The sequence below is a fragment of the Dipodomys merriami genome, unplaced genomic scaffold (genome assembly GCF_024711535.1).
Source record: "Dipodomys merriami isolate MVZ:Mamm:240054 unplaced genomic scaffold, mDipMer1.0.p SCAF_3, whole genome shotgun sequence".
Taxonomy (NCBI): Eukaryota; Metazoa; Chordata; class Mammalia; order Rodentia; family Heteromyidae; genus Dipodomys; species Dipodomys merriami.
In genome coordinates, this window is record NW_027204492.1 from 93,008,058 (window position 1) to 93,021,959 (window position 13,902).

At 43.1% G+C, this 13,902-nt stretch overlaps 1 protein-coding gene across 1 annotated transcript; it reads right to left on the reverse strand.

The window, feature by feature from the left end:
• Positions 1-5,399: 5,399 nt before the first annotated feature.
• Positions 5,400-6,022, reverse strand: Mpc1l (mitochondrial pyruvate carrier 1 like). The gene has a single exon (XM_070039228.1). The coding sequence runs from the start codon at positions 5,955-5,957 to the stop codon at positions 5,565-5,567; it is 393 nt and encodes a 130-aa protein (XP_069895329.1). The 5' UTR covers positions 5,958-6,022; the 3' UTR covers positions 5,400-5,564.
• Positions 6,023-13,902: the final 7,880 nt, after the last annotated feature.

The following is a 13,902-nucleotide window of genomic DNA, read 5'->3' on the forward strand; positions in this document are numbered from 1 at the left end:
GAATTCAAAGAGAAAAATGACTTCAGCATTAAAGTTGCAAAGATAAAGTGGGTCTTTTTGCCTTTAGTCTATTTACCAGGCGACATAGAGAACTAGAGGAAGATGTGACCTATTAAACTCAAAAAAAAAAAAAAAAAAAAAAAAACCACCTGAAGCTCAGTGTGGGCGGCTCATGCCTGTAATCCTAGCTACTCAGGAGGCTTGAGATCTGAAGATCACTGATCAAAGCCAGCCAGCCAGGAAAGTCTATGAGACCAAAAATGTAACTGTGTTTCAAGTGGTAGAGTGCAGGCCCTGAACAAAAAAAGCTAAGGGACAATGCCTAGGCCTTGAGTTCAAGCTTCAACACACAAACACACACACACACACACACACCTACCTGAATTTTGGAAAATAAGTGTTTATGACCAGTACTTCTAAAAACTAGCTCTACCAACTCAGAAAATGTAACTGCATCATAAAGTAGAAGCCAAGCTGGGTGCCAGTGGCTCTTCCCTGTAATCCTAGCTTCTCAGGAGGCTGAGATCTGAGGATGACAGTTCATAGCCAGACCAGTCAGGAAAGTCTGTGAGACTTTTATCGCCAATTAAATCACAAAACAAGCAGGAGAGGTGCTGTGGCTGAAGTGGTAAAGTGCTAGCCTTGAACAAAAGGAGCTCAAGGACAGCACCCAGTTCAAGCTGCAGGACTGGCAAAAAAAAATAAAAAAAAAAAAAAAAAGTCAGGTGCCAGTGGTTCACACCTGTAATCCTAGCTACTCAGAAGGCTGAGATCTGAGGATCACCGTTGAAAGCCAGCCCAGGCAGGAAACTCTGTCAGACTCCTATCTCCAATAAATTACCAAAAAAGCCAAAAGTGGGGCTGGGAAGGTGGCTCAGTGGTAGAGCGCTTGCCTTGCATGCCTGAGACCCTGGGTTCGATTCCCCAGCACCACATAAGCAAAAAAAAAAAAAGCCTGAAGTGGAGCTATGGCTCAAGTGGTAGAGTACTAGCCTTTAGCTGAAGAGTTGAGGGACAGCACCCAGGCCCAGAGTTCAGGCCCCATGACCGGACCCAAAAAAAAAAAAAAAAAAAAAAGCCAAAAGTGACACTGTGGCTCAAGACTTAGAGCACTAGCCTTGAGGATAAAGAGGCTCAGGGACAGCACCCAAGCCCTGAGTTTAAGCCCCAAGACTGGCAAAAAAAAAAAAAAAAAAAAAAAATAGCAGCCAAAATCCGTATACAACTTTAAATTACCCTGGTCTGAAAGGATTATGTTTGAGAATTTGGGGGATTATGAAGTGATTATTACCTTAATTATTCAAAAGGCTCATTTTGGTTAAAGTGTTAATTACTAGTGTGGATTTAAACAGTAATATTCTAGGCAGCACAGGGCTACTTTTCCTAGTTGAGTGGACATGATAGGAATGAAGTGGGCAAGTGCAGCACTGTGTTAGACTGGAGGTGCTGGGAGTCTTAGAGATTTTCTGTAATCATTTTGATCTCTAAATTATAAATGTAGACCAATAGGAAATTATCAGCAGGTTAACCTTGCCGGTTAATTAGAAAGCTGCCTGCTCTGAAATGTCTTCAACAGACACTGCTGGCCTTTTCCTGAAATATATTCAAATTACAAAATACATTTTGTAAGACATGCTGGAAAATGTCAATTCATATAATACCCAAGTGAAAAAATATTTTAATTTTTAAAATAAAAATCTTACCTCACTTAACATGATTTGTTCTAGTTCCATCCATTTCCCTACAAATGAATTATTCTTTCTAATGGCTCTGTGTATAGGTACCACATTTTTTGGATCCGCTCATCGATTGTGGGACCTCAAGGCTGTTTCTAGGTTTTGGCTATTATGAATAGTGCAGCAATGAACATGGGTGTGCAGGTGTCCTTATCATATCCTAGCTCTTGATGCTCAGGATAGATACCCAGGAGTAGTATAGCTGGCTTATAGGGAAGGTCTGTGTTTAGTTTTTTGAGGAACCTCCAGACTGCTCTCATGTTCTCTCTGATATGTGGAAATCAGATTTAAAATACAGTGGGATATGATAAATTATACAGGATTCTTAAAACTCTCACACAGTGAGAATAATAGAGGATACTCTTTTTTTTTTTTTTTTTTTTTTTTTTTGCCAGTCCTGGGGCTTGAACTCGGGGCCTGGACACTGTGCCTGAGTTCCTTTTGCTCAAGGCTAGCACTCTACCTCTTGAGCCACAACACCACTGCCAGCTATTTTTCTGTTGATACGGTACTAAGGAATCCAACCCAGGGCTTCATGCATGTTAGGCAAGCACTCTACCACTACATTACATCCCCAGCCAAGAGGATACTCTTAAGAGAGACACACAAAGGTACAATGCCTGTGTACCTCTTCATATTTCCATAAAAAATATATATGCTTGAAGATATGGAAACAAGAGACCTCTCTTTTTATGTTAATTTTTGTGATGATTCTGTCTTCTTTTCCTTATGTATGGTGTATTCAAGTGTGTATCTTCAGGAGGGTTGGGGGAAGGGTACAGAACTCCAGGGGAAAATGGTGAAAAGTTCAGTAGTGGAGCTCACTGGACACTGGTGAAAGTGTACTATACAACTCGTGGGTGGAGATGGGAGGGAGGGACTAGGAGAAAGTGAGGGATTAGAAGACACACATGTAAATTGTAATCCCTCTGTACATCACCTCTATAATAACAATAAAGTAAATCAATTAAAAATCTTATTCTGTTATGATTCATTTCCTAATTTAGGTTTTTTTTTGGGGGGGGGGTCCAGTTGTAGGGCCTGAACGCTGGGCCTGGGCGCTGTCCCTCAGCTCTTCAGTTCAAGACTAGCGCTCTACCACTTGAGCCACAGTGCCACTTCCGGCTTTTTTCTTTTTTCTTATGTGGTGCTGAGGAATCAAACCCAGGTCCTCATGCATGCAAGGCAAATGCTCTACCACTGAGCCACCTTCCCAGCCCATAGGTTTTTTTGTTTTTTAGTGTTTGCTGGTCCTAGGGCTTGAATTCAGGGTCTGGGCATTGTCCCTGAGTTGTTTTTTTCCCCTCAAAGCTCATACTCTATCATTTGAACCACTGCTCTAGTTGCAGCTTTTTTTTATTGTTCATTGGAGATAAGAGTTTCACAGACTTTTCTGTCTGGGCTGGCTTCAAACCTTGATTCTCAGTTCTCAGCCTCCTGAATAGCTAGGATTATAGGCATGAGCCACTGGCACCTGGCTAAATTGATTTTTATTGTTGAATTATAGGGTGAATTATCTAAGATACTAAGAGCTGCTATTAGCTTGCAGAAGTTTATAATGACTATACAACTGTCCCTGTGAGAGTATTGTAGACTTTGCCAGAAAACCATGCAGACATTCAGGTACAGAGAACAAAGAAAGGTTTAATGCTGGGAAAGGGGCCAGCAAGACCCCTTCTCACAAGGGAGAAGTAAGAAGAAGCGCTGGCTATTGTCTGAGGTGACCTATATAACCTAGGAGGTCTAGGAGGGGCTAGAAGAGGCTAGGAGATGGAGACCCTGGTGGGGACGTGAGGTCCAGGGGCTTCATCATGGCTGACTAGGATTTATGGCTGCTGTGCAAATAGTAGATAAGGGATCCTGCAGCTGCCCAGACCTGAAGGTCACTCTAAGGGGGGCTCTTGTTGCCTTCTATGGTGGTAGCTGCCCCAGAGAAGTGCCATCCCAAGGTAAAGGGGGTTGGAAGTTGATTATTTACTGCTTTTATTACATGGGCCTAGTGTTGCCTAGGAAGGGAGTATGCCAAGCTGTGCAGAGGGGAAGGAGAGGGCTAAAATCTGGGAAGGGAGCTCATTGGGTTAATGTCACATTTTGCGTCATCTTTTTAGGGAGGGGGACAATGATCTTACATGTTTTATGACTTTATACTGACTATTAGAAAGCCATGGCAGTTCTTATTTCCGAACTATGTGTAATAAGTAGCCAGCTTCCAAGGTGGCCCCTGATCCTTGCCTCATATTGTCTTCCACTAGGGTTGGACATAGTATGAGGGAGGTGTGTCATTTCCACAATTAAGCTTAAAAAAAAAACCCCACCCAAACCCTAGAACTACCATCTTAGGTTCTCTCTTGGGTGGGGGGGTAGGGGAGGTTGTTATGTCAAGTCAAGGTAGCTCTATGGAGAGGCCCGCAGGATGAGCTGAAGCCTCTTAGAAACAATTGTGAGCCCAGAAGTGGATCTTTCACCCCTAGCCAAATCTTCAGAGACTGGAGCCCTAGATTCCTGAACCTCAGAAATTGTGTGACAGTATTTTCTTATTTTAAGCTGTGCCGGGTGGTGAGGAGTTACACAGCAATAGCTACGTAGACTAGACTGTGCCATAGTTTGTTCCTATGCCCCACCCCCTTTATAAGACTGCCTCCAAAGAGGACCGATGCCTTGATGTCACAGAAGATGAAGATTCTTCCAGAGTTCCACTGATGTGTCCGCCTTAGCCAATAGCTGATGTCTTCAGTACCTCTCAGAGTTGTTCTCACTTTGTGTTTAAAATCAGGATCAAAAAACATGTTTAAGTGCTTCTGAACATATCCACTGGGTTCCTCCTATAACCACACTGTACTGGCCAGATATTCCAGAGGGAAAGGCAGGGGAAATGTGGGAGTCAAACTTTAGAGGAGGTAAGGCCTCCCATGCCAACCCCCACCCTTCTGTTTGCCCTCTTCTCATGCTGCCTAGCTTTAGGAAAAGTCAATATCTAAGGGGAGACTCAGCTACTACTATTGACTCTCACTTCCCCAGCCCTTACTTTTATAAACTGCTATAGCATTTTTCAGGAGGAAAGGAAGAAAGATAATGTTGTCATTTTATTTTTTTCACTTTCTATTTACCTAGAACGCAGGGTTGACAAACTATCCTGAGTTATCACAGCTACCATGGAAGATTCTTAATTGTTCGTGGTCACCGTGGATTCTCATAATAAGTATTCCTTAAAAGTCCACACTGTATCCCTCTGTACATCACATCTATAATAACAAAGTAAATTATTTTTTTAAAAGGTCCACACTGGGTTTCACTGTATTCATTTAAGCCCACTTTGAAACATTTCCCCTCCACACAAACAGCTGCAGGGCCTCTTTTGGTGTGGACATGTGTGATTGTACAAAAATTTAAAGGTCATGTGCAACATAAAAATCCCCTTATTTGCCCTGGACACCTAAAACAAGCAACAAAAACATGTTCCTCGGAGAGCTTATGAAAGACTACCAAAAGGGTTAGAGGTTGGGGAATAATGTCAAGTATTTTTCATTAAAACAAAGAACCCTCCCTCCTGTAACCCTCAATTGACAGGTTTTGTGATGAGAGACCCATCAATCCTCCCCCCTACCCAGAACACAGCCCCCCCACCCCACCCCAGTTTAAGAAACAGGCAACAGTCAAAAGAGATTTCAATTTGATTTTTTAAATTTATTATTATTAACCAAACTGCAGGTTTTTAAGTCAGGTCGCACTGTTTGAGAATCAAAGCCAAGTCTTCTTTGATCTTTCTTCCAATGGAATGGAGTTCAGTGCTTGCAAAACTGTGAAGACTGGCGATCAGGTATCCACCCATTAACGTGGTTTCGGGGACAGCTTCAAACTGGGGATGGTGGCTGCTCCAGAAGACCCATGGGCCCCGCGGCCACCGCCGTAGTGGAAGCGTACGTAGCGGGTGGCCTGCACACTTTGTGCCACTACGTTGGTGGCGTGGCACGCCAGCAGCAGGTAGTTTCGAGGTTGTACACGGTAGGCGAAGCGCATGAAGGCTGTCGAGTAGAAGATGAGCGCTGTGGTCATTCGGCCGCTGATGATGTCAGGAGGCGCCTTGGTGTCTTTAATGGCTGCCAGTGGAAGGCCCCAGTTGGCCACAGGACCCCAGAAGTGCGTGCTGGTCAGGTATTCCCGGAACTCCTTGGTCATCACATAGTCTTTCATCTTTCGAAATAGCGCTACGATCGCCGCCATGGTCGCCGGCTAGTAGGAATGCCACCGCCCAACCGCTGGCTACCTCGGGACTAGAATGCAGAACCTTGAGCCCACAGCTGACAATGACGTACCTTAACCTTGCACCTTCACGGAGCTCTGCCGAAAAGTGCATCGGGCCTCACGTGCTGGGGCATCAGGCGCCTGCGCGTGTCTGCCGTAAAGCACATCAGGCCGCACGTGCTGCTGTGGTATAGGACATGCTTCTGGCCTCTCGCCTTCTCATGGCTGCTGTAAAGTGTATCAGCTCACACAGTATGCCTTTTGGCATGGAAGGACAGGGTTTCACCCTTGCAAAAAGTACCCACAGCCTGTATACATGCATGCCTGTGTAACTGTCCCTCTGCCAGAGTTGGAACCACAGCCTCTCCTTTCCCACGGGCTATTGGCCATCATAAAGCACTCAGGGCATCATTTACTGCCCATAGAGGTGAGAGTCCAACTGTGCAGAAGAAACTCCTGATTTTGCCCAGTCTCTGACTAGATGTTGATTCATAATTCCTCAACCACATACACAATTGTAGTCCTTACGCAATTCATCTGTTACTTGGTGACCTAGTGACATTTCACTCCCAAACGATTTTAGCATTTGTCTCTTAAGAATGAGAACAATTGCCTACTTAATCAAAGTATAATAATCTTCTCATATAATTAACAATTAAGTTCAGCACCATATCTAATATGCACTGCATATTTTATAGCTTTATGAGGGACGTCTCTCCCCTCCCCATACACACACACACTTTGGTCTTTGGTTTTGGTCTTTGTCTCTGGTCTTCTTGGAGGCAGAAGATTCAAGATCTAAAATTTAAATTTCTTTAACTTCTTGGGTCAATTTCATTTCATCTAGAAGATTTTCTCTGATAATGACATTTTTGAAAAATCCAAACTAGTAGCTTTTCATTGTATCCTTCATTTGGATTTGTCTGTTTTGCCATAGTTATATTCAGGTTAACTGGTGTTTTTGTTTTTGTCATAGGGCTTGAATTCAGGGCCTGGGCTCTGTCCCTGAGCTTTTTTGCTCAAGGCTAGTACTGTACTACTTTGAGCCAGAGTTCCATTTCTGGTTTTCAGGTGGTTAATTGGAAATAAAAGTCTCATGGACTTTCATGTCTGGGCTGGCTTCAAACCACGAGCCTCAGATCTCAGACTCCTGAATAGCTAGGATTACAGGCATGAGCCACCAGCACCCAGCAGCTTAAAGATTTCTTTTCTTTTCTTTTGACAAAACATCGCCTTAGGTACTATGACTTTAGACTTTAGTGCATTACAGTGGGAGGTACCCCCTATCACTTTGCTCCATTATACATAAATTTGGTAATTTTGGTTGAAGAGCTGTCTAACAGGTTTGTCCATCGTAAAGGTAGTTTGTTGGTGGTGGTGGTGGTTGTAGAGCTTGACCTCTGGGCCTGGGCGCTGTCCCTGAGCTCTTCAGCTCAAGGCAGGCACTCTACCACTTTAATCACAGCACCATTTTCGGTTTTCTGGTGGTTTATTGGAGATAAGAGTTTCTTGGACTTTCCTGCCTGGGCTGGCTTTGAACTATGATCCTCAGATCTCAGCCTCTTGAGTAGCTAGAATTACGGGTATGAGCCACTGGCACCTAGCCAAAAGGTAGTTTTTTTTCCCCCTCACTAATATACAGATATGGAAGGAGGGAGCACTTTGAGAGGGTAAAGGTATTCTATTCTCCAGGACTTTCATCAAATAGATCTAACAATCTGAGAGTGAAAATTCCTTAATGACAAAATTAGTGATTATTTTCCTACTTCACTACTTTTTCCAAAAAAAGTAGTAATTGTTGAAAAGTAATTGAATATGCTCTGGGCGCTGGTGGCTCACACCTGTAATCCTAGCTATTCAGGAGGCTGAAATCTGAGGATCTCAGTTCAAAGCCAGCCCAGGCAGGAAAGTCTGCCAGATCCTTATCTCCAATAAACTACCAGAAAATCGGAAGTAGCGCTGTGGCTCAAGTGGTAGAGTGCTCACCTTGAGCTGAAGAGCTCAGGGACAGCACCCAGGCCCAGAGTTCAAGCCCCACGACCAAAAAAAAGTAATTGAATATGCCTTGAAATGGGAATACTTTGCATAATGATTTACAACCAAGTCCATTGTCCTAAATGTTTTACAGAGGAAAGCCATTGCTCAAAAGGATAGTGGCATATTACTTAGATAACCCTTTTAAAATACTGAAATTCCAAATATGGATGGCTAATATATTAATGTAAATCAATTCAGCATAAATTTGAACTAAGTAAGCATGTATTGAATGACATTTTAGGCCTACATGTCAGATACCTCACCATGCTAGAAAAAGTATAAGCTTTTACTCCTTGTATAAGAAGCTTTCAGTACTCGCAGTACATAATTCATAGGTTGTTACTTGGTTTTGATTACCCATGATTGTGTAACAAATCACCCAGAAACCTAGTGGCTTAGAACAACAACAATCCTTTATGTACTCATCGATTTGCAATTGGGCAGGACTTAATGGCATCACTCATGCATTCCACGAATCACCAGCAGGGTGGTTCTGCTTGCAACCGGAAGATCTGCCTTTAAAATGGCTCATTCATGTGGCTGCCAAGTTGAGGCTGGTTGTTGGCTGGTAACTGGGCTAGTATTATTTCCCTCCATTGGGTTGTCCCACAGGCTACTCCAACTTACTCATGGCATGATACCTGAGCCTCAAGAGCAAATGTAACAAGCTAGGTGCTGGTGGCTCAAATCTGTAATCCTAGCTACTCGAAGGCTGAGATATGAGGACCGTCCCAAACCAGGCCGAGCAGCAAAGTTCATAAGACTCTCACCCCCAATTAACCAGCAGAAAACAGAAAGTGGAGCTGTGGCTCTGAGTGGTGGAGGGCTCACTTTAAGCAAAGGAGCTCAGGGACAGCTGAGGTTAAGCCCCAGGACCAACAACAAAAAGAAAAGAGCAAATGGAACAAAAGAATCAAGCAGAAGCTCTGTGGGAGTCAGAATTGTAATATGACCCTCGCCCTTGTATAATCCTTCCTTGCCTGTGAGCAGAAACTATGAATATCATTAGCTATCACTCTGATGATGGCCAAAGGTATTCTGCTGATGTAACTGAGGCTTCAAATTGGTCGACTTAAGATGGGGAGATTGTCCAAATGGACCTGACCTGATTTACATGAACCATTAAGTTGAGGTCTATAGGTCAGAAGCAGAGGAAATCAGAGATCTAAAGGAAGAGATGGATTTATATGAGGGATATTCTCTGTGTGGAGGTGTGCTCTCATGCACGCACGGATGCATACATGCACACATGCACACATGCACAGACACACACCTCCCAATCCTGCGCTTGAACTCGGTCTTGACACTATCCCTGAGCAATTTTGCTCAAGGCTAGCATTCTACCACTTGAACTACATCTCCACTTCCAGCTCTTGGGTAGTTAATTGGAGATCAGAGTTTCAATAGACTTTACCTGCCCAGGCTGGCTTAGAACTGAGATCCTCAGATCTCAGCCTCCATGAGTAGATAGGATTACAGATGTGAGCCACCAGCCCGCAGCTGTGAAGGATATTGTTTATAGTTGGCTTTGAAGGGGCTGGGAAGGTGGCTCAGTGGTAGAGCACTTGCCTTGCATGCCTGAGGCTCTGGGTTCGATTCCTCAGCACCACATAAGCAAAAAAAAAGCCGGAAGTGGCACTGTGGCTCAAGTGGTAGAGCGCCAGCCTTGAGCTGAAGAGCTGAGGGACAGCACCCAGGCCCAGAGTTCAGGCCCCACAACGGGACCCAAAAGTATAGTTGGCTTTGAAGGTGGGGGTAGTCACATGATGAGAACAGGCAATCTGGAGCCCTCAGTCTGATGGCCATAAAGAAAATTCCACTCACAACACGAATAAACTTGAAAGCAAATCTCCCCCTCTGCCAGCCCTCTGAGAACTCAGTCTAGTTAATACCCACATTTCATTCAGGCTGTGTCCAGGCTGCTGACCTACAGACTTCTAAACTCCTAACTGCATATTGTTTTAAGTCACTGTTTGTGGTAGTTCATTGTGCACTAGAAAACTAATATTGGTTTTTATGACTTAGCTTTAGAATTGACACAATATCACGTTTTTCCACAGGTCTAAATCCCCCCAAGTTCAGTGGGAGGGAACATAGACTTAACCTCTCCAGGGGAAGACTTTCCAGGTCAAAGAGCATATGAGGTGGAAACTATTGGTATAGCCATCTTTGGAAAATACATATCACTTGAAATCACATAATTTCAGAACTGGAGTTGAAAGGATATCACAGATTTGGAAGGAAGTATTACACCCTTAAAGCAGTGTCATGTGCCCAGCACATGGATGCAAAATGCCCAGTGAAATGTCATTGTTGTCTTTGTCATCATCCAATCAAATCCTCTCATTTGACAAAGAAGGCATAATGAGGGCTGGGAATGTGGCTTAGTGGGAGAGCGCTTGCCTAGTATGCATGAAACCCTGGGTTTGATTCTTCAGGACCACATAAACCAAAAAGCCAGAAGTGGCGCTGTGGCTCAAGTGGTAGAGTGCCAGCCTTGAGCAAAAGAAGCTCAGGGACAATGCCCAGACCCTGCGTTCAAGCCCCAGAACTGGCAAAAAAAAAAAAAAAAAAAAAAAAAGACAAAGAAGGCATGAGGTCTTTAAGAGATTATGACATTTGTCATTGTGACATAGTGAATTAGAAGGAAATCAAGATTGAGATTTCCTACTCCAAGCCTGGGAATGTGGCTTAGTGGTAGAGTGCTTGCCTAGCATGCATGAAACCCTGGGTTTGATTCCTCAGTACCACATAAATAGAACAAGTGGAAGTGAAGCTATGGCTCTAGTGGTAGAGTGCTAGCCTTGAGCAAAAAGAAAAAAAAGCTCAGGGACAGTGCCCAGGCCCTGCGTTCAAGCCTCAGGACTGGCAAAAAAAAAAGGGGGGTGGTGGTAAAAAAAAAAAAAAAAAAGATTTTTTACTTCAGCGGAGCTGTGGCTCAAAGTGGTAGAGCTAGCCTTGAGCTGAAAAAGCTCAGGGACAGTGCCCAGGCCCTGAGTTCAAGCCTCATGACCTCAAAACAACAACAATAACAGCAAAAATAAAACCAAAATGTTTGTGTCAACTGCTGGTTTTGGCTCACGCCTGTAATCCTAGCTACTCAGGAAACTGAAATTTGAGGATTGTGGTTCAAAGCCAGCCCAAGCAGAAAAGTCCGTAAGACTCATCTCTAACGAACCACCAGAAAACCAAAAGTGGTGCTATGGCTCAAAGTGGCAGAGTGCTAGCCTTGAGCAAAATAGCTCAGGGACAGCACTCAGGCCCTGAGTTCAAGACCTAAGACTAGCATGTGTACACGCACATACACACATACATAATTTTTTTTTTTTTGGACATGGGCTTGAACTCTGGGCCTGGGCGTGTCCCTCAGCTCTTCAACTCAAGGTGAGTGCTTGACCACTTGAGCCACAGCACCACTTCTGGTTTTCTGGTGGTTTATTGGAGATCACAGACTTTCCTGCCCTGGGGCTTTGAACTGTGATCCTCAGATCACAGCTTCCTGAGTAGCTAGGATTACAGGCGTGAGCCACTAGTACCTGGCCTATCATAACACTTTCTTTTAGTCCATATTCTTGGCCACAGGCCCTATGAAGTGCTATGTAACGTGGACAACTTTGGGCCTCTATGGGTCTCCAGTGAGACTACATTTCAGTGGTCCTTTTCAGCTTTTTACTCAGAAATCATTTCAAGCTTGTGGAAAAGTTAGAACCATCTGTATACTGAGGACAAAACAAGAGAGTCAGGTGCTGGTGACTCATACCTATAATCCTAGCTACGCAGGAGGCTGAGATCTGAGGATCATGGTTTGAAGTCAGCCCAGGCAGGAAAGTCTGTGAGACTCTCCAATTAACCAACAAAAAGCCGGAAGTGGAACTGTGGCTCAAGTAGTACAGTGCCAGCAAAAACAACAATAATAACAACAGCAACAATAAAGCAAAAAATGTCCTAAAACCACTCCATCATATTCCCTTTCCCTAGATACACTAGTTGTTAGTGTTTTGTTGTATTCACTTTGCTCTTCTCTCTACCCTTTGTAATATTTCTTAAGACTCAGTGTGTATTTCCTAAGCATATAAATGATCAGACTTATTTTGTTACCTCCAGATGCTATCAAAACCAAGATATTTAACATTGATACTATACAATCTACAGTCCAATTGTTTTCGATTGTCTCAATAATGTCCTATATACCACTTTTTCTAGTTGAAGGTTCAAATCAGGACGACGTGTGACATTTAATCATAACGTCTCTCATCTATAGAATAGTTCCTCTTTTCTTTGATCTGTGACCTTGACATTTAGAAGAGTTCAAGCTTGCAGTTTGATAGAATGTCTCTCAAATTTGGGTTTATTTAGTTTTTCCTTCATGTCTAGTTTTCGTGTGTGTGTGTGTGTGTGTGTGTGTGTGTGTGTGTGTGTGTGTGTGTGTGTGTGTGTGTGTGTGTGTACTAGGCCTTGAACTCAAGGCCTCATGTTCTCATTCGGCTTTTTCCACACTTGTCTGGTACTCTAGCACTTGAACCATGTCTCCATTCAAATGTTACTTCTAGGAAAAGGTCAAAAGCTATGTACATATGACCATATAAGATGATGTTAAGCAAAATGAACTGCAACATAGGGACACAAGTGGTTTTTTTTCTTTCTTGATATTGTTTTTACCATATTTATAATGTACTATGTGATTTTTTTTGTTTCTCTTGTATGTTCTTCCCCCATGGTATAACCCCTGTCTTCACTGTATTTGATTCTGGTGCCCTGCATCTTGTATGTACATTTTTCTAATTTGGGAAGGGGAAGGGAAATAACAGAATGCTGAAATAAGGATACAGGGTGACCCATTGTAACAATGAGATGTACAAGACACTGTTGAAAAATGAACTTTACGGGGCTGGGAAGGTGGCTCAGTGGTAGAGCGCTTGCCTTGCATGCATGAGGCCCTGGGTTCGATTCCCCAGCACCACATAAGCAAAAAGAAAAAAGCCGGAAGTGGAGCTGTGGCTCAAGTGGTAGAGCTCTAGCCTTGAGCTGAAGAGCTGAGGGACAGCTCCCAGGCCCAGAGTTCAGGCCCCACGACCGACCAAAAAAAAAAAAAAAGAGTCTCTCATATTTATCTGCCTAGGTTGGCTTCAAACCTAGGCTCAAACCTAGTCTTAGCCTTCTGAATAGCTAGGATTATAGGCATGAACCATCAGCGCCTAAGATATGTTATTATATTGCCTCCAATGGACTAAAACAGGTACCTTCAGGGTGTTCCACAGAAATGGAGCTGAGCCCCAGGGCATCACTTTAGGAGACACATGATAATCTCTGGTTATTAAAGATACCAAAGTAGTCTTTGCCAGATTTCTCTACTGTAAAGTCAAAATGTTCCCCTTTGCAATTAAGTAAGTTGTGGAGAAATACTTTGAGACTCTATAAATATCTATTTCCTCATCAAATATTTAACTGGTTTTAACATCGATTGATTATTCTTGCCAGAATCAAGTATTACTATAATGATAGCAACATTTTAGTTTTTTTCAATGATTTTCTATTTTGTGGTTTCTCACAATAAAAAAAATCACATAGTTCATTAAATTTGGCTTGCAATGCTGTCCAACATTTACAAAACCATGTCGTTATTCCTGAATTATGGCTGTGAAAACAGGACATTTAGCATTATTTTATGCAATTTTTATTTATTTTGCCACATCTTGTGCTGAGTTTCTTGGAATATTCGTTCTTTGTTTCTACCAAAAGGAATAAATAGAATTGTGCCTCAAGAGAAACTGGATGAATAAAACAGAAGGCAGATATATTGGCTCCGCTATTTTCAGATACTGCTGAAAGTAATTTTAGAGCCATCTGTGGCCCGATTCTAATCTTTCATGTTCCACAGGTTTTCTCA

Coding starts and splice junctions, on each gene's coding strand:
- Mpc1l (XM_070039228.1), bottom strand. CDS start 5,957: ATGGCGGCGATCGTAGCGCTATTTCGAAAGATGAAAGACTATGTGATG.